The sequence below is a fragment of the Euleptes europaea genome, chromosome 5 (genome assembly GCF_029931775.1).
Source record: "Euleptes europaea isolate rEulEur1 chromosome 5, rEulEur1.hap1, whole genome shotgun sequence".
Lineage (NCBI taxonomy): Eukaryota > Metazoa > Chordata > Lepidosauria > Squamata > Sphaerodactylidae > Euleptes > Euleptes europaea.
In genome coordinates this window covers 21,457,635-21,483,476 of record NC_079316.1, presented here as the reverse complement: position 1 = coordinate 21,483,476, position 25,842 = coordinate 21,457,635, and the positions used below count along the sequence as shown (strand labels likewise).

The window sequence follows — 25,842 nt, the reverse complement described above, 5'->3', positions numbered from 1 at the left end:
ATCATGATTAGCGGGGTGTATGTGGAGGCATGCCTACATATCTTGAGAGGCAATGGGGGGGGGCTTTGCGAAGCATCTCTGTGATATGGACCTTGCATTTATAATCTTCAAGGATGCTGAGAAAATGAATTTAAAAAAAAAAAGGCAAGGATGTAGAGTGATGATAGCATTAGCCTGCAAAGCAGTTTTTTCTATTTGGACATCTTAATTATGCTGGGTCTTTTGTGCATCAGATCAATGCGTTGTATTCTCAAATATGGAAATTTACTCATTTTAACAATGATAAAGCTGGTGGGTTAAAAAGTACCTAGTGGCATTATTACTACTGACATAGTGACTTGAAAACTTCGTTGTGGATCACTTGGGTTGCCAACTCTGAAGAAGAGGAGGAGGAGGAGGAGGAGGAGGAGGAGTTGGTTTTTATATGCCAACTTTCTCTACCACTTAAGGAAAAATCCAGCCGGCTTACAATCACCTTCCCTTCCCCTCCCCACAACAGAAACCTCGTGAGGAAGGTGGGGCAGAGACCGCACATTCCTGAGCCTTGGGGCCAAAGCCCTTAGGAGGCGAGAAAGTCGCTACGCCGGCGTTCAGCCCCCCCACTCCGGCGCTCGGGCTACTTAAATTGGCATTAGTGGCCCCAGTGCCGGCATGGAGACCTGGATGCCGGTTGCTGGCATAAAGGCCCACATTGACATTCTGGGGGGTGTCCTGGGAGGCATTCCCAGGGCATTCTGGGGAGAGAAGCTGCCATTAGGCACCCTCCTGTCCCTGTTCGCCCCGGGTATGCCAGTAGTGAAAAGAGTGAGGCTCTGCAAAAAAGCTTTTTTTTTTACGTTTTCAGCGCCAGGGAAACGGGTTAGGAGGCGCTGCAGCGGTGTCTCCTCCCCACTGTTCCCCCACAGCGAAAGCTCAGAATGTGCTGAGATAGCTCTAAGAGAGCCGTGACTAGCCCAAGGAATCCCAGCTGGCCTCATGTGTAAGATTGGGGAAACCAACCCTGTTCACCAGATTAGCCTCCGCTTCTCAAGTGGAGGAGTGGGGAATCAAACTCGGTTCTCCAGATTAGAATCCAGCACTCCAAACCACTGCTCTGGGGTGGGAAATACCTGTGGAGACTTTTTTTGGGGGGTAGAGCCTGGGGAGGGCAGAGTTTAGGGAGGGGAGGGACCTCAGCAGGATATAATGCCCTAGAGTCTTCCTGCCAACGCTGCCCTTTTCTGCAGGGAAAACTGATCTCTGTAGTTTGGAGATCAGTTGTAATACCGGGAGATCTCCAGGCACCAACTAGAGGTTGGCAACCCTACGGGTCACTGTTATTCTCATTTCATAGACAGAAAATGAAGCCTGAAAACTGGTTGTCCACTAGGGTTGCCATCCTCCAGGTGGAGCCTGGAGATCTACCAGAATTACATCTCATCTCCAGGCTACAAAAATCAGTTCACCTGGAGAAAATGGCTGCTTTGGAGGGTGGACTGTTTGGCATTATACCAGAGGTCCCTCTTCTCCCCAGACCTTGCCCTTTCCAGGCTCCACCCTCAAATATCCAGGTATTTCCCAACCCAGAGTTGGCAACCATATTGTCCACGGATACACAGTAGTCCAGGCAGAAGTAGGGCTTGATCCAAATCCCCTAAGCAGAGTCCCCCCCACACACACTAGCTCTCATTAAAGAATAAAATTGAAAAGAGGCAAGGAATGAATAAATGTGGGTATCTGTTTATATTTGGATGAATTGTTTGCCTTACAGCCCTTGAAAGAAATAATGACAGTCATACGTCAGAGAGTGGAAAATCTTTCTCCATCTCCTCTAGGAAAATGTTAAACCGCTTTACGATGCTGCTGAAATAGGTAGTCGAGCCTCCAGTAATGTTCAAAGCCAACAGGGGTTCAGGCTTAGTTCGTTTATTTATTTTTCTTACCGTACTGCAGCAAAAGCAAGTCAAATACTAGATATTTGGGTTGGCGAGGTTTGTTTTTTCACTGATCCTTAGCTTGCTAAATATTAGGAAAACATTTCTGCAGATATGCAGAGTTTAGAAGCACATTACCATAGCTATTCTCCTTCAGAAACGAAGGGGCACATGCCAAGAACAAACTGCAGAAACATTTCTTAGGTGCACAAAAACTCTGGGAATCCCTGCTGTTCACACTTCACTTTAACTCCCAGGGCATCAACATGCCCAAATATATGTGGCCCGATGGCCACATCTGGCCAGGTGTGCCTCTGTTTAACAACACACAGCAAGGCAATGGAAGGCAGTCTGTACCCCAGAAGGACATGCGGGCGGAGTTTCCACTTCTTACCATCCTGCTGTGTCTTTTAGCATGTGCTATAGAGGAGCAGGGCCCTGATCTGGATGGCCCGAGCTAGCCTGATCTCGCCAGATCTCAGAAGCTAAGCAGGGTTGGTCCTGGCTAGTACTTGGATGGGAGACCGCCAAGGAATAACAGGGTCGCTATGCAGAGGAAGGCAATGGCACACCGCCTCTATTAAGAACATAAGAAAGGCCCTGCTGGATCAGACCAAGGCCCATCAAGTCCAGCAGTCTGTTCACACAGTGGCCAAACAGGTGCCTCTAGGAAGCCCACTAGCAAGACGACTGCAGCAGCACCATCCTGCCTGTGTTCCACCGCACCCAATATAATAGGCATAATCCTCTGATACTAGAGAGAATAGGTATGCAGCACGACTAGTATTCATTCTAACTAATAGCCATGAACACCCCTTTCCTCCATGAATATGTCCACTCCCCTCTTAAAGCCTTCCAAGCTGTTAATCTCTTGCCTTGAAAGCCATGTCGGCTGCAACTTCATGGCACTTTACACACACGCGCGCACAGAGAGAAAGAGAGGAGCAGGAGGCACTCTGTGCTTATGCTCATTAGCATCAGTATCTGATATAGAACAATGAGAGAAGAATTTGTGAGTGAGTGTAAGCTGGTTGCTACTGTAGGGTTTTTGTAGATGGAACTGATTAAGTCGAGAGCCGAAACAAGTCAATTCTAGAAGACTGTTTTCCTCTTTGAGGTGAGCATTTTTGGGAAGACGTCTGTTACACAGATACGTCTCCTTGGGATTGTTTCCTTTGCTGTTTTAGCGCTGACGTTCTTGAAGATATCTGTGTTTTGATATTGTTACTTACCGTATTTAAGCTCTTCTTGAAATGTTGTTGTAAACTGCTTGTTGCAGTGTTTACACATAGGTGTGATTTGTATATATATATGACTTACCTGCATTTTCCAACGTTGTCGTGATCAGTGTTTCAATAATTGTGCATAAGCATGACAGGTGTACATGATTTACCTGCAATAGAGTGAATTTTTGGGCACATTGTATGATTTGTTGTGTCCTGTATATTTTGTGTATGATTATATGAATTGGTGAGTGTTGGTCGACCTATGCTGGTTTTGGTTTTTCTATGCTCATTAGCAACAGATCTTTCAAAATAATGATGATGATGATGATGATGATGATGATGATTGTGATGATGATGATGATGATGACAGTTCCATCAGGATTCACAAATTGGCTTACTGACCTCAAGATGGGGATATGGAGTTCTTTTGGAATCTCCAGGACTCTCTTGGAATCTCCAGACTACAGAGAAGAAAAAGCAGTTTTGGAAGGTGGATTCTATGGCATCACATCCTTTGCTGAGCTCAATGTGTCCCCCCCCCTCAACTCCACCTTCCCCAGGCACCACCTTCAAGTCTCTCATCGTGTGAGGTAAATACCAACTACCTGGGTTGCACATAAGAACATAAGAAGGGCCACGCTGGATCAGACCATGGTCCATCAAGTCCAGCAGTCTGTTCACACAGTGGCCAAACAGGTGCCTCTAGGAAGCCCACAAGTCTTGAGGAGATTTGTGTCAGGGAAATTACACAGGGAGGAAAGGGTTTAAAAACCTTCCCCTGCTGGGACCAGATCCAAACTCTGCCCTCCCTGTGGGTTTTAAGCCTAAAAGGGTGGGGGCTTGTGATCTCATTCCTGCTGTCCTGTTGCTTGGCCCTTAGCGACTGAATTGTAAACCAATTCCTAAACTGCACACTTTTGGAGTACAGGAGAAGAATCAAATTCTGAGATATCCTTCCATTAAAAAAAAATGTTGCCCGTACAGAAAACAAGATGTTTGAGGGAATGCTTTTAGCCTAGCCTTCTTATTATGATGCTAGTTCTGTCCTTGTCGGGCACTGTTTTCATGGGAAGCATTCAACCAGGCCTCCCCCCCACCTGCAGTCTGAAACGTTACATTTCAGGAACACCTCAACCATGTGAAGTTGGCCTTCTGTCCTGTTGCCAAAACACACAGAATGGCCTATTACTCTGTGTTTCTTCATCTATAAAATGGGCTTAATAATATTTAATTATGCACCACTCTGAGCTGTCACAAGAGCTAATTGGATAATGTTTGCAGAGCACTGTGCTAATAACAGACACCGTCTAAATGTTAAGTGCTATTATCTCAGAAGGTCACTGCAAACAGGAACACGAACGACCTATTAAACAGGCAATGAGCCATGTTGTGGTCAAACGAGATGCCAGACTGAACTTTTAGACTGGGGCACTGCAGAAATTTCTACGCTTCTTGCATTTTCCCCCCTGGCTTAATGTTTTGCTGCCAAAAGTCTCCCTGGCAAAAGAATGTGATACTTTTCGGAATCTGCGTCTGAGACCCTTTTGGATGGGTGTCTCTTGATGTCAAACAAAGGGGATAATTCAATCTGGAGGTGCTATAGAGGCTCTTATGGGTTCAATGTGACATGAAATAATGGTGATGAACTTCCTTTTTTTTTAAGCCCTGAAATTAGTTGCGGGGGGGGGGGGGCTAAACGGATTTGGAAAGGGAGTTATACTCTTTCCCCCTGTGTCATTTTCATAGTTGAAAATCCCTCAAAGAGAGGATATTTCCTCCTACTCAGAAGTCCTATGTTATTCAATAGAGCTTTTTCCTAGGAAAAAAGGAGCCCCGTGACACAGAGTAGTAAGCTGCAGTACTGCAGTCAAAAGCTCTGCTCACGACCTGAGTTCGATCCTTACGGAAGTTGGTTTCAGGTAGCTGGCTCAAGGTTGACTCAGCCTTCCATCTTCCTGAGGTTGGTAAAATGAGTACCCAGCTTGCGGGGGGTAAAATGCAGATGACTGGGGAAGGTGATGGCAAACCAACCCATAAACATAGCCTTCCTAGTAAACGTTGTGATGTGATGTCACCCCATGACAGAGGGCTACTTTAACCTTTTTACCTATTCCTAGGAAAGTGTGCAGCCAGCATGTGGGTAAACCCATGGAGCCTATGGTTCCACTTTGAAATAAATCTGGCTCTCTATGGGATATGATGGCTTGAAAAATAATAGTATCTGTTTAAGTCAATCAACACTCATTTGATAACATTATTGAGTTCCAAGATGTCTCTGAATCTTTGTTTGGAAGTGAGTCCCTCTGGGATCCCTCTGGGATCAACTTATTTCCAAGCAGCTGTGTGTACCTGGTTGGCCATTGTGTGAACAGACTTGATGGACCTTGGTCTGATCCAGCATGGCTTCTCTTATGTTCGTACAGAATCATAGAATCATAGAGTTGGAAGGGGCCATACAGGCCATCTAGTCCAACCCCCTGCTTGATGCAGGATCAGCCTAGAACATCCCTGACAAGTGTTTGTCCAGCCTCTGCTTAAAGACTGGCAGTGAGGGGGAGCTCTCCATCTCCCAAGGCAGCTGATTAACCTGTATGTTTCTTTCTGAGAATGAATACCAGTTCTAGATATGACATTGGAGGAAAAGGGGGGAAGGGTTAAATGCTTGCTTCCTACATACCATGGTCCTGAACCAGACTGGCCCCCTGGCAGCTGCTTTTAGCATTTACCAGTTTCCTGCTGTCTAATTTTCTAGTTGACCATTAGACTCTTCTTCTGGGTCATTTTCTTCCATCCTTTCTAGCTACTGCCCATCTCTGCATTGATCCAAGGGACAGAAATAGAAAACCTTACTTTCCTTTGACAGTATCTGGAGAAAGAAACTCCTCCTGAAGGAGAGCCGATGGGCTTGTTCTCAGACTGCCTGGGGGTGAACCAGCCAACTGTAAGAACCAAACTGTTTTTAATGCTGGACTGCCATGACTGGAACTCCAGATGTGTTATTTGCCCTATAGAGCAGCTGGAGGGAAGCTGATATGAATCAAGGCTATGATGAAAATGCCTTCCCGCAACTGAATTATGCTCCAGTGGGGGAAAAGACAGGCACTATATGGGAGTCTGTCTTTTTTCTTTCCCTACCAAGGCTTATAGCAGGGGGGCAGCATTTCAGTTGGTAAAATGGTGTGGAGGAAAGCATTAAACTACCCTTTTCCCTAATGCTGTGCTGTGTTCCATCTATCTCCCCACTCCAGTTGCTTTTTAGAGACACTTAGCATTCACCTATGTATCCATTTCCTCCTATCCCACCTCAACATTCGCGTTTTTTCACGAAAGATTTGACACGGTTCCCCTTCCCTGCCGAATCTAAAGTGAATGAAACCAGAACAAATCTATATTCTCATCCTGATTTTCTCCGCCTCCTTCTCCCTTGCCTGCCTGTGTTATCTCCCTTGTGTCAAATTTTAGATTAAAAGTTCCTCTGGAGAGGGATCTGTCATCTTGTGCTCTAGTGTGCCCAGCAATGGTGGTATATAAATAAATCATGATATTAATGTATTTATTCTAATTGTGTGCCTGTGGTTTTTAATTACATCGTGTTTGTTTTTTAAAGAACAACACCCCTATTTTTCATATATTGGTTTAATAGCATTTAACGATCCCAACTGTACAACGTAAGATTCATTTGCCGTCTCTGTAACTTGCCTTGCAGATGAGAAACTCTTGCAACATGTTCCTTCTTGGGCTGCTGTCCCTGTTCATTTTGCAAAGTGAGGCCTTCAGCACTAGTTTTCCCGATGAAACCATTGCCGAATTTTCAGTGAACCTTTACAATCAGCTGAGAGCAACAGGGGAAGACGAAAACATTATATTCTCCCCGCTGGGAATTGCAATTGCCATGGGAATGGTGGAACTTGGAGCCCATGGTTCCACCTTGAAAGAAATTCGACACTCCATGGGATACGACGGCTTGAAAAACGGTAATGTGTGTTTAAATCAATCAGCACTTCTTTGATAACATTGTTGAGCTCCAAGGTTTCCATGAATCTTTGTTTGGAAGTGAGCCCCACTGGGATCAATGGGACCTATTCCCAAGCAGCTGTGCGTAGGATTGCATCTTCTGCCTACCAAGGGTATATGAAGATGCCAACAACAAAAAAGGAAGAGTCTTCGGTCACTTAAAGGTGAACAGATTGGGCACTTTTGTGAACTAGAGCCCCCTTAATCAGATTCTTGAAGCAAGTACTTGGAAATGTGTATATATGGACATAGAGGAAAAATATGTAGACAGAGGAAAATATGTAGACAGTAAAAAGGAAGATGTGATTGCACAAAAGTAACAGGTGATCACACAGTCTTCTGCTTCCTAATAACAGTGCAGTTCTGGGCGGTCCTTTCTAAACCCATTCTTTAAAATGGGCTTAGAATTGTGTGATTCTGCTTAGGATGGCACTATTAAGCCTGTTAAGTGCCTCTAAGGGGCCTGGAGACCAAGCCCTATGAGGAAAGGCTGAGGGAGTTGGGAATGTGTAGCCTGGAGAAGAAGAAATTGAGGGGGGACATGATTGCTCTTTTTAAGTATTTGAAGGGCTGTCACTTAGAGGAGGGCAGGGAGCTGTACCTGTTGGCAGCAGAGGATAGGACTCGCAATAATGGGTTTAAATTGTGGGCAGAAAGGTACCAGGTGTATATTAGGAAAAACGTTTTTACAGTAAGAGTTGTTTGGCAGTGGAATCAGCTACCTAGGGAAGTGGTGAGCTCCCCCTCATTGGTAGTCTTCAAGCAGAGACTGGACAAGCACTTGTCAGGGATGCTCTAGGCTGATACTGCATTAAGCAGGGGGTTGGACTAGATGGCCTGTATGACCCCTTCCAATATGATTCTATGATTCTGTGATTAAGGCCTAAACAGATATTGAATTGAGCAATTCATGCAGGAATCCCCCTCTGAAGTGCTATTGTTGAATAGTGATAACTCAAATTAGGTGCTAAGCTGGTAGTAAACCTCTGGATACCAGTTCTAGGAGGCAACATTAGGGCAAAACTTTGGCCTCTTTACCCTGTTGCTGGCCCTCCAGAAAAACTGGCTCACCACTGTATAAGAATGGATGCTCGACAAGATGGACCACTGGTCTGATCCAGCATGGCTTTTCTTAAGCATTCTGGGAGATTAACATATTCTCCCACTTGCTTCTGGGTATTGTTGGCATAGAATGGGATATATTAAATGTTGGGTGATGCACAGGAGAATGAGCCCTTGAAGGTATCATATTTATTCAGCAAAAGAACATCAAAAAGTGACTGCTGCATTAAATAGCTGGAGTAAAATGCATTGAGGAATTTACTATTATCCATTTAGACCTCAATTGTGATGATGGCTTCCTCTCACATTTATAGCTGTTAAATTAGCCTTAGCAAGACTAAGAGGACTGTAATGTCATCTATTCCTGCTGTTGTAGGTAGTCACTATGTTTCGGCTGTGTGCGTTTGAACTTTGCAAATAATGTTGCAGAATATATGCAGTGCATTTCACTCTTATAACCCCATTGCGTAGCTTCCCCCCCCCCCATGCCATCTTGTATCTGACAAAAAACTAGTCCACAGTGTCTTACGCCAGAATAAATTTAGTTATTCTTTAAAAAGCCATATCTCTTTTTGGGTTAGATCTCAAGTAGAATATCCACTGATGGAAAGATTTTAGCGGAGTGGGACCTCCTCAGCTCCCCTTTCCCACTGCAGCAGAAAATGCCCTTTAAATCCTATACCCCCCAGTATATGTGGTTCATAAATGGACAACCGATTGAACAGGTAAAACAATTGAGGTATCTGGGGGTCATTTTTCAATCAAATCTGAGCTGTAAGGCCCATCTGACTAGTGCTAAGGGAAAAGTTAGAGTTACCAATAATCCAATTATTCAATTCCCCCCCCCACCCAAGGTGGTAATTACATACCAGGTACTATTCAGGTTTTCAGTGCTAAGATAGTATCCAGCTGTTATAAGGAATCGGGGTCTTGATAGAGGCAGTGGCTGAATCATTTGATCAACCTCTGTTACAATTTATCCGCAAGATTTTCCATGTACCAAGCTGGCTTTCAGGTACTGTTCTCAGAGCTGAATTGACCCAGAATTCATTTGAAACTTGTGCATCTTGACATTTAAATTAAAACAAAATATCTCCAATGTGAGGAAAGGGGGTTTGAATTTCATTGAGGAAGAACTTTATGGAAGACCATGGATGGTGACCTTTAAGAATAGACCGCAGTGGCTAGGTTTTGATGATAAAAATACAGACATTGTAACCTTATTAAAGACATTGCGTGTATGTTCACCAGCGTTCTTCAGGTTCACATCCCCCTTATGCTGTCCAAAGCTATTTACAAGACCTAATGATCCCTCATTATAGAAGAGCATTCATGCTTGCTCAGTTCAATTATTTCCCCTTGGTTATACTGGAAGACCAATTCACTGGCACAGTGAATCTGGACAGAGTTTATAAATGTGGATCTGGTCATCTGGAGTCCTTAGAACATATTTTTATTGGAGTGCGAAATTTGGTCCGATCTGAGAGAAAGGTATGGTCCTCCCTCTTAGTAGGTTATGTGAATTTATCATCTTGAAAAATTGTCCAGAGGGCTCTTAATAGAACTGTGACTGGCCCAAGGTCACCCAGCTAGCTTCGTGTGGAGGAGTGGGGAAACAAATCCAGTTCACCAGATTAGCCTCCGCTGCTCATGTGGAGGAGTGGGGAATCAAACCTGGTTCTCCAGATCACAGATCACGGCTCCAAACCACCACTGTTAACCACTACACCACACTGGCTCCCAGATGAGGATTGAAAAACCACTTTAGTAGTCACTAAATAGTTATCTGCAATGATTGCCTGTAAGAGTGTTGGATTTTGACCTGTTAAAGACCTTTGAGTCAGAAGAACATTAAGACAGGTAAGTAAATCCTCATGTTGCTCCTGGATGAAAGGGACTCCCAGAAACAGCATAAGGGGAAAGGCAGAGGTCTGTGGGAATTCACAAAAACCGTCCCACCTTCTGTCATTAAAAGTGCTACACAGGATCAAAGCTAGTGTTTTCTGTAACTAAGATAGCTTCCCCTTTGGAGTGTTTGACCTTGAAATTGTCAAGTGTTCTTCTTTGTGAAATGCTAGTAAATTAGCAGCATTCTAGACAGTGCTGACCACCTATTTGTATTTAAATTTTAATAAGGCGGTAAGACCTCATGTGCCTAAAGGGATTGTCTTCAGAAGAGAAAGTGGGCCATTCCAAATTTTTAAATGTTTATTTGAATGCATGTTTAATTAAAACCTTTAATTTATGGGTTAAGATGGAATAAATGCCTTTAGAATAGTGGGGCCATTTTGGAAGCGCCCTCAGTGCATTCAATCAGACCTTCTTTTCCTCTTCTGAAAGGAACTCTGGCAGACAAAGGGCGAAAACGAACGGGAGGTTTTGCCTTGGATTTGCCACTCTCTGAGTGCACATTTCCCCCAGCCAGATTCTCAAAACTCAAAAAACAAGCCCCCATGCAGAGTTCTGAGAGTTCAGATTGGGAAAATGCATCTAGAGAGCGGCAAATCCAAGGCAAAACCTCCCCTGCGTTTTCGTCCCAAAATATTTTGTCAAAGCATTCAGCTGAAAGGAACTGTCCATGGTGCTGAATGGTTGACACAAAGGATGCCACACAAACACAGTCTGTGGAGTAATTTTCTACTTTTTAAAAACACAAAGTCCTCTTTTTATTACTGCTAAGATTATGATTTTGGCAATAAATGCACATGTGACACTCGCATAAAGCTGTGATATAAAATGGGGATGAGAGTACAATGTATGTCACTGTCATCTTTTTGGAGGAATTGCAAGATAAAAATAAATAGTTTCAAGACTCAACCTTGGCATTCAGAGTTGATTCTCTGAGTGCCAGGATAAAATCTTGAAATCACATCTTCAGAAGTTATCCAGAAAAGGTTCTCTGTGTCTGGATCACTTCCAAGAGCTGAGAAGAACACATTGTTGAACTCTGAGACTTGATCCAGGAACTTCAGAACAGAGTAGAAGTATCTGGGTTGGAAGTCCCCTCCCCAAAAGTGTCTGCAGACTTCTCTGATGGGTAGATGGGTAAAATTAGAGAGGGGGAAGCAAGATATAGACTAACAGCCCATTCCTGAAAAGTTGGCGTGCGGAGTTGGCGAGGAAGAGGCGCAGCAGCGCCTCCTCCTAAGCCGATTCGTGCACGCTGCAGGAACAATTCAAGGCTTTTTTTTCCCATTGGGGCCAAAAGCCCCATCAAAAACAGCAAGGCTGCACCTGCTCAAAAGCAGGCGCAGCAACTCTGCTCCCATTGCCGGCGTAACCGGCTGGACCGGGATAGGAAGCCTCCTAACCAGCGGCTCCTCCCCCCGGCCCGCTCCCCGAATGCCCCCCTGCGCCAGCGCGGCCTCTCTACACCATTGCCGGTGCCACGGAGAGGCTGTGCCGGCGGAGGGGCAAGGCACGGCCCTGCAGCGCTCGCCCGCCGGCGGGACTGGCCTCGCCACCAGCGTAAGTACATGTAATAGCGCTATTACACGTACTTACACTGGCAGCGAGGTCACGCCGCCTCTTAAAGGGTTTCAGCCCAATTTTCAGGAATGGGTTCTAAGCCCTCTCCACCCCTGGTGTTCTACACTGTTAAAGTTTCTGAATTTCTGTGGAAGATCTCCGCCGGCATGGTATAGTGGTTAAGAGCAGCAGGCTCTAATCTGGAGAACTGGGTTTGATTCCCCACTCCTCCACATGAGCAGTGGACTCTAATCTGGTGAATTGGGTTGGGTTCCCCACTCCTACACATGAATCCTGCTGAGTGACCTTGGGCCAGTCACAATTCTCTCTGAACTCTCTCCACCTCACCTTCCTCACAAGGTGTCTGTTGTGGGGAGGGGAAAGGAAGGCGATGGTAAGCCACTTTGAGATTCCTTAAAAGGTAGAGAAAAACGGGGTATAAAAACCAACTCTTCTTCATGTGGAAACCTGGGATGAGGTAAAGTATCAACCCCTAAATGGGATGGAACTGTAGAAATCTTTGCATTCTTACATCCATCTCCACAATTCAAACAAATTCTCTGGCTAGACAGTGCTCCCCACCACAAGCCTCAAGGTTCCCACTGAATTTGCTGTCAATCTCTATTTCAGACCTAAGCTTTTCTCACATTGCTGAGCGAACCTCTGAAACATTTGGCAAATGTGGCAGAACACTCTGAAGCCGGAGGAATTAAAAATAAACATCCTTATTTTAGAGACATTGTGACAGGCTGATGGCATTTATAAGATGTAATAACATTTACAACAAGCTGAGATTTATTTATTTTTCCATGCGAGTGGCATGCGCTAATCCTATGTAAACATCATTAGTACATCTTTTTTTGTGGGGGGAGGAAATCTTTGAAAGCGCTCAATGGAAATCTTTAGAATAATAGACCAAATTTTAAACAGCTGGTATAGCAGTGTAAATATTTAGCAAAAATGGTTGGGAACCTCCCATTAAAATCAGAAACATATGGGCAGATAATGGATGTTTATAAAAAAAACACAGTTGATTGTCAACCGAAGCATGCTATTAGGAAAGACATTTCTATATTGTAATTGTAATAAATACATTCTGCGCAGAAAAAAACTTCATTGGCCCTGATTGCATGTAGGAATGCTGGAATACCTGTCAGTTTGGCTCACATTCTGCTTACCGCTCACAGGCAGGGAGCTGTTTTTTATGGTGGGCCGTTCGTCTGTTTGTTGACCCCTTTGTGGTTATTCAGCAGGTTGCTTCAACTATTCCTTCCTAACAGTACAGTACAGCAGAACGAATATTTTATGCACATGTTCAGATACAGCCTGAAGGCATTCTAGTCATCCCCACACACTGTGCTATAATGCTGCTCCGCACGGCATGAAGTTGTTTAAATAGACACAAATAATATAAATAATGTGTTTTCTTTTTAAAAAAACTTACCATGCAGTGTTAGCCTATAGCAGTAGAACACATATGAACACATGAAGCTGCCGGATACTGAATCAGACCCTTGGTCCATCAAAGTCAGTATTGTCTACTCAGACCAGCAATGGCTCTCCAGGGTCTCAGGCAGAGGTCTTTCACATCACCTACTTGCCTAGTCCCTTTAACTGGAGATGCTGGGGATTGAACCTGGGTCCTTCTGCATGCCGAGCAGATGCTCTACCACTGAGCCACAGCCCTTCCCCAAGAGTCCAGTAGCACCTTAAAGACTAACAAAAAAGGTTAGCCTATGTAGTCCTTAGCAAAGTTAATGGCTGCTGGTCTGGTTTAGAGTGGCAGCATTTTCACACTGTGGAGTTTTGGTAGCTGATGTTGTTTCTAATATTTTCTCCATTCAGGTCTCAGAAGAAGAGTCCTACTATTTATAAAGTATTTCATGGTGACCTTCTCTGTTGAGGGTTAACATATCACTTTGATATTCTCCAGGGAAGGCAGTGGGATACTTCAAACCCTCCTTCTGTTTACCTGCTCTGATAGACATATTTTCTCTCTGATTTCAGGTGAAGAATTTTCATTCTTGAAGGACCTTTCTGACATGGCAACTGCTGAGGACAGCCAGTACGTGATGAAGCTTGCCAATTCCCTTTATGTTCAGGATGGATATCACGTCAGTGACAAATTTCTGCAGCTGATGAAAAAGTACTTTAAAGCTGAAGTGGAAAACGTAGACTTCAGTCAAAACCTAGCGGTAGCCAGCCAAATCAATAGATGGGTGGAGAACCATACTAACAGTATGTTCTTGAATTTTAAAATTCCTTTTCTCAGTAAATGCTTGTCGTTTCATGTCTGTATAATTGCCATTCTAAGCCTCATTGGGGTGGGGCTTTTTTTTTTAATTTCATTTCCCTTCTTTTTTGCACTGTCAAGCCATCTGACATTGTTCAGTGTGTTCAGATTTCTTGTAGCAAAAGTTTTCCTTTTCCTGCCAAATTGCTTCATTTTCTTAATTTTGAGTGACTTACAGAGCAATCCTGAAGGGGGGTAGTTGGACGGCGACTGGGGAAGATGCAGCTGCGCCATCTCTAGAGCAGCTTGCTGCCAGCACAGCGAGCCGGAAAAGACACTTTGAAAGAAAACCCTGTGGAGCTCCCCATAGACTTCCATGGGGCTACGCCACCTTTTTGCAGGCGTAACTCGATGCCTGCAAAAAAAGGGCCTAAGTCGCCCTGCACCGGCATCAGTGCCACTTTGGATGGTGCAATTGGCATAGATTCCAGCGCTGGGTAGTGGTTAAGAGTGATGGTTTGGAGCGGTGGAGTCTGATCTAGAGAACCAGGTTTGATTCCCCACTCCTCCTCATGAGCAGCAGAGGCTAGTCTGGTGAACTGGGTTGGTTTCCCCACTCCTATACACGAAGCCAGTTGGGTGACCTTGGGCAAGTCACAGTTATTAAGAGCTCTCTCAGCCTCACCTACCTCACAGGGTGTCAGTTGTGGGGAGGGGAAGGGACGGAGATTGTAAGCTGGTTTGTATCTCCCTTAAGTGGTAGAGAAAGTCTGCATATAAAAACCAACTCTCCTTCTCCTCCTCCTCCTCCTCTTCTTCTTCTCCTCCTCCTCCTCCTTATCCTTCTGCTTCTCCTCCCTCTCCTTCTTCTCCTTCTTCTTCTTCTCTCCATCACCCCCTTCAGGATTGCACAGTTTATGTCAATGACCTCTTCATCTAAAGACAGGGCAAATAGGCCCTTTAGCTTACCTGGAAAGGTCCTGGTGGGCTGTTACCCTGGAAGGCTGCTGACAGCCAGGATCAAACCAAGCCTTAGCAGGACAGGTAGAGCCAGAAGTTCTGCTCTCTTTGGACCCATACGGTGATGATTGATGACAGATTTAGGCTCTCCTGTCACCACCTCTTATACTGCCTTGTCCAGGTCCAAACCCATGTGATGTCATTATCTTCTCCACGGGGTCATTTGACTTGGACTCAGCCAGGGACAGTAACAGTGAGGCCAGGCTCTTGGGTTGCCTCCCTCCATTCTTTTGCTGAGGACCCGGTCCATCTGCAGCATCGCCTGTGCCGGAGTGAAGATTCAGCATCCGGTTCTGCCCCTGATCTTAAACATATGCGGGGACCTGTCTTATGGAAATGCTGATGTGAGGTTCTGTATTAACCGTATTGCAATTTGAAAAATTACCTGGGCACTGTGACCAATTCACCCTATTTTAAGTTTGCATTTCTTGGAACGGCAAATCAGAGAACTCTTCTGAAGATCATCTTGGATACTTAGCATTTAGATAGCCTTCAGGGTTGAAAGCACTTCATAGTTGGAGCTTTTCAAAATTCTGTTTGGCCTTACTTGAAATGTTTTCATTATGACTTGTAAGCTGCCTTGAGCAGAGAGGAAAGGTGTGATATAAATATTTTCATAAATTACCTTATCCCAGTAATTTTTTACAACAACCCTGTAAGGTAGGCCAAGATTATTATCCCTATATCGTAGAGGAATGAGCTGAGGCTGGGAGAGAGCAGTTTGTCTAAGGCCACCTAAGACTTTGTGTCAGAGGTGAGATTTGAACCAGGGGTTTTCTGGATCACGCACAGTTCATTCTCTTAACCCTTCTGTTGTACCAGTTAAACAGCTACTAACTACTGATCTATGCTTATTTTTAGGAAGACAGAACTTGATTTATTACTGTTCAAAATAGAATCAAAATAGTTATCAGAGATAAAAAAAATGACTTCATTAAGATAATGAAATCTGCAGGATCTGAGCCACACACCCGGTACCTGCCTACTGATTTCAGTAGAATGTAGGCCTATTTCACTGTCTTTGGATGGCCATGATCCACATCTTATGAGAGGGAGTTATCTAGCTGCAGTAACCTCCAAACTGGCTCTTCATACAATGCAGTTTGGTTCAAATCTAAACAATGTGTTAAACGAGCCAACTTTCTAAATTGGTTGCTAGTCTTAGGGACAATGCTTTCAACAGACGCATCATGTAAAAACTGTCTCCCCCTCCCCAAAAAAACCCCTCTTATGTCAGTTCCATTGATGTTGTTGACTGTAAAACTCATAGGCAAAGTATTCATCTAACTTGGTGTTTGCAATTATCTTCTCTTCCATTGGAAAACGAGCGCTTCTGTTCATAATCAAGGCCAGCAAAGGCAGTCTAAAAGATAATCAGAGAAATTTCCAACACAGAAAAGGAAGAGGGGTTTTGTTTTTGTAAGTGAGAAACTAGCTTTGATTGTCTCCTGGTACCAAGGCCCTCGACTCTGCTCAAAGGGGCATCTCTCTCAACAAAAGGAAGTTTAGATGCTCTCATCCCTGGGACGCAACAGCTTCACATTTCGAAACACTTGTGTAAATCCCATTAACTCTTCTCTGTGGATCTGTGTTTGTGCATCAAAAGACATTTTTCATGCTCACCACCCCATGGTTCGTGTGTATATGTTAAGAGGAAAAGAAAGAGAACACTTTAAACTGGAACATCATGAACCGTCAATAAGAGAGCCAGCTTGGTGTAGTGGTTAAGAGTGTTGGTTTGGAGTGGTGGGCTCTGATCTGGAGAATCGGGTTTGATTCCCCACTCCTCCACATGAGCAACGGAGGCTAATCTGGTGAACTGGATTTGTTTCCCCACTCCTACACATGAAGCCAGCTGGGTGACCTTGGGTTAGTCACAGCTCTCTCAGCCCCACCTACCTCACAGGGTGTCTGTTGTGGGGAGGGGAAGGGAACGTGATTGTAAGCCAGTTTGATTCCTTCTTAACTGGTAGAGAAAGTCAGCGTATAAAAACAAACTCTTCTTCTTCTTCTTCTTCCTCCTCCTCCTCCTGTAGGATGTGGATCTTTTCCCTTCTCTTGGCATCCCCCTGAAGCTCCTTGGGGATTCTGGGTGGGGGGAGAGACCCTCAGGAACAGAGGGGGATGCAGCAATGGGGAGGGTGCTTGTGCAGCATTTTGGATTCAGGACTTCTCTCTTTTGTTGTGATGCGAGAAGCTTGCGTATTGCCCAATAAAACATTGGGACCCATCTGTAACAACCCATGAAATCTGGTATGTTTATTCGATCCATCACTGTCTGTACAGAATTCCAAACCCAAAATTGTTCTGCTGAAAGCAAGCCATTCCCAGTTGGCAATGCCAGGTAGTAGACAACGTTCTTCAGAGTGGAGTGATTTATTTGGAAATGTGGGCACGGCAGCTGCTGCACTTGGCTAACAAGCCTCTCATGACTTGAACAGATGTAAGATGTCTCTTCCTTTCCTTGAGCAAATGTCAGCGGGTCCGATGCTGAAATGCTTGCACCTTCCGCGGCTCTCATTATCCTTAAAACTCTGCAGGAGATTATGGTGTAAGATGGACTAATAAGATGGGGCTGTAAAGAATGAGCTGCATGTTTTATGTCTGAGTGTGCTATTTTTTGAAAAAGGTGAGACTGCCAATAGAATAGTGGTGCAATCCTAAGCATAGAATCATAGAATCATAGAGCTGGAAGGGACCACCAGGGTCATCTAGTCCAACCCCCTGCACAATGCAGGAAATCCACAAGTACCTCCCCCCACACCCCCAGTGCCCCCTACTCCATGCCCAGAAGATGGCCAAGATGCCCTCCCTCTCATGAACTGCCTAAGGTCATAGAATCAGCATCACTGACAGATGGACATCTAGCCTCTGCTTAAAATCTTCCAGGGAAGGAGCGCTCACCACCTCCCGAGGAAGCCTGTTCCACTGAGGAACCACTCTAACTGCTAGAAAATTTGTCCTCATGTCTAGACAGAAACTAGAGTTAAGGAAGCAGAGTTATGTCCTTTGAAGAGAGTATTTTTATAAGGGCATAACTCCACTTAGGATTTCCCTGCAAATCCTTTTTAGTGCTGTCTTTCATATCGAGGAGGGAAGGCAGCATGGTATAGCAAGATCGCGTCAGATCTCAGAAGTTAAGCAGGGTCAGTGCTTGGAAGGGAGACCACCGAGGAAGGCTCTGCCGAGGAAGGCCATGGCAAACAACCTCTGCTTGCCTTGAAAGCCCCTTGCTGGGGTTGCCACACAAGTAGGCTACAACTTGACAGCACTTTACGTGCACACATTTGGTATCAGAGCTATTGTGTTTTGTGTTAACAGTGTGCTTGTACTGAGAAGCTTGAACTGGGCTTGCATTTCCCTGTATTAGCATTTGAGTTTGTAATAGACTGAGAGGTAGCCTGCATTCAGACATCACAGGCAAACCAGAGTTTCACCCCAGTTTAGAATGATGGTGCCTGAGTTCAATAGTGACTTAAGCACCAATAAAATTTTGCAGGGTGTGAACTTTCATGACTCAAAGCTCACTTTGTCAGAGCAAGCGTGGTGTAGTGGTTAAGAACTGTGGTTTGGAGCGGTGGACTCTGATCTGGAGAACCAGGTTTGATTCCCCACTCCTCCACATGAGCGGCAGAGGCTAATCTGGTGAACTGGATTTGTTTCCCCACTCCTCCACATGAAGCCAGCTGGGTGACCTTGGGCAAGTCAATCTCTCTCAGACCCACCTACCTCACAAGGTATCTGTTGTGGGGAGGGGAAGGTGGTTGTAAGCTGGTTTGAGTCTGCCTTAAGTGGTAGAGAAAGTCGGCATATAAAACCAACTCTTCTTCTTCATTATCATCATCATCATCATCATCAGGGGTCTTAGGAAACAAACTCCAGTTTGTCGAGATGCCCACTTTTGGACATCACGACAAAATGGAGCCAGACTGAACACTACCAAAAGTAAGGAAGTCTTCAGTTGTACTCCATATATGAAGAATGGAGGTGGGGTGGGGGTTGATGGTTTACATCCAAACTTGGTTGGTGGTTTGCATCCCTCCTTTAGAGTGTCAATGAACTAAAAAGAAAAATTCAGTAAACCTTAGAATGTCCTCACCTGGATGGCCCAGATTAGCCCAGGGTCGGCCCTGGTTAGTTCTTGGATAGAAGACCACCAAGGATGTCCAGGATTGCTATGGAGAAACAGGCAATGGCAAATGACCTTACACAACACATGAACACACATGAAGCTGCCTTACACTGAATCAGACCCTTTGTCCATCCAAGTCAGTACTGTCTACTCAGACTGGCAGGGTCTCAGGCAGAGGTCTTTCACATCACCTACTTGCCTAGTCCCTTTAACTGGAGAAGCCGGGGATTGAATCTGGGACCCTTCTGCATGCCAAGCAGATGCTCTACCAGTGAGCCACAGCCCCTCCCCCTCAGTTTGCCTCTTGCCTTGAAAACCATATGCAGTTGTTATAAGTCAGCTGCAACTTGACAGGGGAGGGGCTGTGAATCAGTGGTAGAGCATCTGCTTTGCATGCAGAAGGTCCCAGTTTCAATCCCTGACATCTCCAGTTAAAAGGACTAGGCAAGTAGGTGATGTGAAAGACCTCTGCCTGAGACCCTGGAGAGCCGCTGCCAGTCTGAGTAGACAATACTGACTTGGATGGACCAAGGGTCTCATTCAGTATAAGGCAGCTTCATGTGTGTGACAGCACTTTCCATCACCAAACCTTAGAGTAGCCCTGTAAAGATAGGTTGGTATTATCATCCCCATAAGGGGACTTCCAGAGAAAGTGGAGGCAAGATGTGAACCAGGGATTTTCCTGTCTCACAGCTCAGTCTTATGGCCATTGCATTGTGCTAAGCAAAGACGGCTCTCTGCTGAGAGGTCCACAGGTATCATGCTTGCCTGTTAAACACTGGTTTCACAGAGAACTGATCTGACTTGGATTCATGGCATCAGCTACCCTCGCGCCAGGTTCTGCTGCCAACCTTGCATGCAGTACCCGGGATGCCTGCCAGGTAATGTCAGCTGAGATCAGCTCAAAAGGGCTTATAGTGGAGTCCTCACCATGTCAAGAGAGGAAGGTAGGGAAAAGACCCTGAGCTTTTATAATGGTAGCCTCTACCTCTTGGAATCTTCTTCCAGAGGAAGCATGGAACGCGGCGCTCCTTCTCAGATTCCTTAGATGGAGTAACTTTCCTCTTTCAGTGGGTCTTTGAGACAGACTTTTGATTTTGTCTGCCAAACTGATATTGGGCATTGTCGGAAGTGACATTTTGATTGTTTTTATGGCTTTGCTTTATGTTCTAATGCTCCTGTAAATGGCCTTGAGCGCAGAATAAAGTAGTATGAAATATTTATGATCAATAAAAAGAGGTATCTGCTCTTCCAGAACATGATAAGCATTTCCACTTGTGCACAATAATACCAGAGAAGGAAGCCCATGAATGCTCAATACAAATCACTACCCAACGGCCCATTCCCATAGACCTCAGTTGTTGTACACAACCACTAACCCTTGCTTGCTTGCTTATTTAGCACCACATTCAAAAGACCTTTCCCAATTGATTTCTTATTGCCAACATCCCAAGCTGTGTCGAGCAAGATACACTGTGCCTTGTTTGGGCATTAGGGGGCTTTCCACTCCATCAGAACTCCCAGAAGTGGAGAAGAGGAAAGAAGGAGGAGAAGGAGAAGAAGAAGAGCTGGTTTTTATACCCCACTTTTCTCTACCTTTATGTGTGTTAAGTGCCGTCAGGCCGCTTCCGACTCATGGCAACCCTATGAATCATTGTCCTCCCAAATGTCCTGTCTTTGACAGCCTTGCTCAGATCTTGCAAATTGAGGACTGTGGCTTCCTTTATTGAGTCAATCCATCTCTTGTTGGATCTTCCTCTTTTCCTGCTACCTTCAACTTTTCCTAGCATGATTGTCTTTTTCAGTGACTCTCTACCTTTAAGGAGTCTCAAACTGGCTTACAATCACCTTCCCTTCCTCTTCGCACAACAGACACTTTTTGAGGCAGGTGAGGCTGAGAGAGTTCAGAGAGAACTAGGACTAGCCCATGGACACCCAGCAGGCTTCAGGTGGAGGAGTAGGGAAGCCAACCCGGTTCTCCAGATTAGCATCCATCACTCTTAAGCCACACTGAAGAAAAGAAAAAGAAAGGGAAACCAACTAGGAGTGACCGCGCTCTGGTGGGTAAGCCACTCTTACATGTGGCTGCCATCTGTGTTGAGGACAGCATCCTTTTCATGTATCCACCATGTAGGGTGGCCGCTTTGGCAATTGGACTCTATGGCATTGAAGTCCCTCCCCAAACCCTTCCATCCTCAGGCTCCGCCCCAAAAATCTCCCACCGGTGGCAAAGAGGGACCTGGCAACCCTACCACCGTGTGAGCAAGCAAGCCAAAGGGACTGAGAAGTGGTCATGGCTGGGGAGCTGCCAAGAAAGAAGGATGGAGATTAAGATAGAGGCACTCTCCATAGTCAAAGAGAGAATCATTTATCTAAGCAGAGGAGTGTTAGGGTACAAGTCATCCCTTTGCCAGTACAGGCTGATGTCAAAGTGGCTGTTGGCTTGTCCCTCTTCCATTCACTTGGGTATAGGAGACAGGAGTCACTTCAGCAGTGCTCCTAAATGGCTGCTGTTGGACAACTGTAGCCTTTAAGGAGATGGAATGCATTTTCTCCAAGCCCCAGGTCTCACTCCCTACTGTTTGTCTAATGACCTATTCCTCTCCCCCTCCTCCCTAGCTGCTCTGCTTTAAGGAGTCGTATCTGTGTCTTTCGAGCAGGCAAAGGTCACAGGGCCCAAGCAGTCCCTAACTACTTGGCCCCGCATTCAGTTTAAATCAGGGGTGTCGAACTCAATTGTTACGAGGGCCGGATATGACATAAAAGTCGCTTAGTCAGACCGGGCCATGCCTTGCCAGCCCAGATCGAGAGTGTGTGTGTTTGTGGGGGGGGGGGGGTACCTGCCTTAGCTGGCTCGTGAGCCGGATAAGATCTCTCAAGGGGCCAGATTCAGCCCCTGGGCCTTATGACTCCACTGGTTTAAATGATGGGGCATCCATGACTTTGCCAGCCATCCAGCAAGCTCTGGGTATGAGCTGACAACATCTGATTCTTGGGTGTGTACCACCAATTATATGAATCCGAAAGCAGCACACATTCTCGAAATGCTTCTCGAACTGCAAGTGTCTCAGCCATTTGCGAATGTTGCAAGGGGCTCCAGAGGGAAGCGAGCTTTTCGAGCAGAAGGAATGTAGACTGCGAAATTTGTAATGTTGGTAGTATTGCTGAGGAGCCCTCTCAATTTCCTGTATTTTTTTTTCCCTAGCTGTGACAAAGCCATGGTGGTTTCACTCAGAAATGTAAGACGACTGCTAAGTTTCAAACTAGAAAGGCTTTTTTTTCTTAATAGCATTTGTGAGGAAGGAGTTGGCTCATTTGCATCCTACATGACTGTACCCTTCAAGATGAGGTCGACCGACGTCGTTTCGGAGGGAGAGATTTTAAACAGTAATTACTGCTTTAGTTGATTAATCTACAAATTGAATTGGTTAGATTCCCCCCCCCCCCCCCCCGTAGTGCAGGTTAACGTTGACGCTTCACAACGGTAGATTAATTGTACAGGCTTATCTGTTTGCACTGAAGCTTTTAAGATTTTTACACCCCAAAGACTTGACAGTTTAATTTGAGGATCCGAAAAGACGTTTTGAATTGGAAATTGCATATTACTTCTGTTTGTTTTGTTGCCTTGCCTTCTGAAGACTGGGTAGGCTTTGATTCCGGCGTTCAATTAGTCATGCTGATTGATGTGCTATGTCTCTCCCCCCTTTTTTATCTGACAGATATGATCAAAGATTTTGTGTCAGCGAGGGATTTCAGCGCTCTGACTCAGTTGGCCCTCCTGAATGCCGTCTATTTTAAAGGCAACTGGAAATCTCAGTTCCGGCCGGAAAACACCAGGGCATTCTCATTCACAAAAGACGATGAAAGTGAAGTGCAAATCCCAATGATGTATCAGCAAGGAGAATTTTATTATGGTAAGCAAGAAATCCCGAATTATCTAGCGGCCCAACTTCAGCATAGAATTTACACACCACATTGTTGGTACTCACTTTTAAGCCAGTTCACATTCTCCTTTCCCCCCCCCCTCCCTCACTAACCTCACCCAGTTTTATCGTCCTTCCTCTAAGGAGCTCCGTTCTGCTTTTCTTCGTAGAATCATAGAATGTGGTCTTCTCTCAGGTAGTGTATCCACTGCTGTTGAGAAGGTCATATATAATATAATTATAGAATCATAGAATCATCGAGTTGAAAGGGGCCAGACAGACCATCTAGTCCAACCCCCTGCTTAATGCAGGATCAGCCTAGCTCACCCCTGACAAGTGTTTGTCCAGCCTCTGCTTAAAGACTGCCATTGAGGGGGAGCTCACCATCTCCCTACATAGCCGATTCCACCATTTTATCTTCGAAACAACCTTGTGAAATAGGTTAACCTGAGCGAGAGAACGGGCCTGGCCCAAATTCAACCTTCATGGCTGAATGATGAACCCCCAAGTCTTCCTGTTTGTAGTCTGCTAAGCAAACCCCGTGGTCCGTCATGTGTCACTTGGAAGTGCCACGACACTCACCGATGTGTTTCCTAGCACCCACTTGTCTCTTGAGTCTAAGGAATAAAATCCAGAAGGTCTTCAAGGGAACCGAAAAATACAAGGATTTTCAAGGTGCTCCCTACCACCTGGCTGACTAGCAAAAACTGAGCCCATCCCAGGCAGGCTTTATGTCTTCTCCTTGGCCCTAGACAAAGGCTTGGTTGTGTCTGGGATTGGAAACTTCCCCCTGTGGAATAGGGTTGCCAGTTCCCTCTTCTCCACCGGCGAGAGGTTTTTGGGGTGGAGCCTAAGGAGGGCAGGGTTTGGGGAGGGGAGGGACTTCAATGCCGTCAAAAAGCCATTTTCTCCTGATGAACTGATCTCTATCGGCCGGAGATCAGTTGTAATAGCAGGAGATCTCCAGCTAGTACCTGGAAGTTGGCAACCCTACTGTGGAAGCAATGTAAGGAGCAAACCCTTTCCTTTCTTCTGAAACTCAGTCCAAGCAACTCTTCCCCAAAGCAAAGAATCAGGGCCAGCTTTCGTCCACATCATTTGTGTCAGAATTACTTTGGAGAAGTGCTGTAGGTATCGCCTTTTGCAGGGAGTGCCTCTTTGGAAAGCTGCCAAGCATTTAGCTTCTGAGAGCTGTTCCTGGGAAGTCAGGGGATGCCCACAAACAGTGGGGTGAAGTGTGGGTTCTTTATTGGGAAGGAGGCAAAAGTTGTCCCCGTCTCTGCCAGCGGAAGTGCTGTGCTTCTACTGTAAGTACCATTATGTCAGCAGTAGCTTTAGCTCCAAACCCATATTTTTCATGTTTCCTATTCGTTTTTCACAACAAAGGAAGGAAGGGAGCTCCTAAAGGAAGTAGGGAGAACCATCAAAAAGATAACCCAACTCCTCTACATCCAGAAGAGTATTAAAAATAGGTATATCACACAGCCATCTAAGGGAAGCAATGTGACAATACAAAGCTATTATAAGATTTTATTGTCTCTTCATACGCAATCTTGAAGAAATTCTTTGTGGGAAAGCAGAATATCAAGGAAGGCTTTCTTTAAAATAAATGGAACGCCCTCCAAAAATCCAACAAGACCGTGTTTTTTCTTCTTCTAGGGGAGTTCAGTGATGGCTCCAATGAAGCAGGGGGCATCTATCAAGTTCTGGAAATACCCTACGAGGGGGATGAGATCAGTATGATGATTGTTCTTTCCAGGCAGGAAGTCCCATTAGTCACACTGGAGCCTCTGGTCAAACCCCAGTTGATTGAGGAATGGGCCACCTCTGTGAAGAAACAAAAGGTGGAGGTCTATCTACCAAGGTGAGGAAACTTATTTCGGCTCTTACCGGAGAAAGCGCAGTGCGGTGAATGGAGCATTGGATTGTGTGTGGGTGACAGAAAGCGGCAGTCAGAGGGACGGAGAGTGGGAGTCAGATAGCAGGAAAAGGGAGACTGCTCATGGCAAATCCTTGTTCGTATATGAAGAGAATTTGATGTGGACAGAGTAGTTTTGGGAAGATAAGATCAACCTGACCTTTTCTTTATTTTTGTTTCAGCATTTTGCGTTTTCTTAAGAACGGCAAATGTTAATCTGTATGTGTATAATGCATCAGTTTTTTTTTGCTTCGCTAGACGTGGATGGGGGGGCATGTCAGTCAGCCAGACAAAGGGCAAATTCTACCAAGAGGTTGTCATACAAGCACAATATTCTATTTCTGCTATGAGCCATTTCTATTTATATCAGTCTTGTAAAAGATATCAAGGCTTAGCTGCTATGTTTTATTTAGGTTCTTGTTAGAGTCTTCTCGGTTTCTAATTTGTAGGCTCTTAAAAAAAACTTGCATCTGTGTAGAAACAAAAGGCCCTGAGATAAGAGAAAATCCTGATCAGTTTGGGTGTGCTGTTTGAACCTTTATCCCTGTAGAAGAAGAATCCACTTCTTGGCTGGATATAAAAAGCACTGCAGGTGCTCCTTGCTGCCAAGTTTCAGTTAATTCAGTTAAGGTTGGGGAATTTAAGTTTAAGGGCCCAAATGGAAGAGCTCATTCTTTATTTGACTTTTTGTGTGTGTGTTTGTGTGTGTGTGTAAAACGCTGTCAAGTGGCAGCCTACTTTTGCTGATCCTGTAGGGTTTTCATGGCAAGAGGCTAACAGAGGTGGTTTGCCATTGCTTTACTCTGCCTATTCTTTGGTGGGCTTCTATCCAAGTATTAACCAGGGCCGACCCTGCTTGGTTTCTGAGATCTGATGACGCAGGCTAGGCTGGGCCATCCAGGTCAGGTCTTTACATGAAAGGAAACATTGATT

General features: G+C 45.2%; 1 protein-coding gene across 1 annotated transcript in view; it reads left to right on the top strand.

The window, feature by feature from the left end:
• Nucleotides 1-6,848: 6,848 nt before the first annotated feature.
• Nucleotides 6,849-25,842, top strand: part of SERPINI1 (serpin family I member 1) — a 47,465-nt gene continuing 28,471 nt past the window's right edge. The window contains exons 1-4 of the mRNA XM_056850005.1: nucleotides 6,849-7,113; nucleotides 13,691-13,921; nucleotides 22,788-22,982; nucleotides 24,651-24,855. Coding sequence (XP_056705983.1) covers nucleotides 6,864-7,113; nucleotides 13,691-13,921; nucleotides 22,788-22,982; nucleotides 24,651-24,855 — 881 coding nt within the window. The 5' untranslated portion in view covers nucleotides 6,849-6,863. The remainder of the gene's footprint in view (nucleotides 7,114-13,690; nucleotides 13,922-22,787; nucleotides 22,983-24,650; nucleotides 24,856-25,842) is intronic.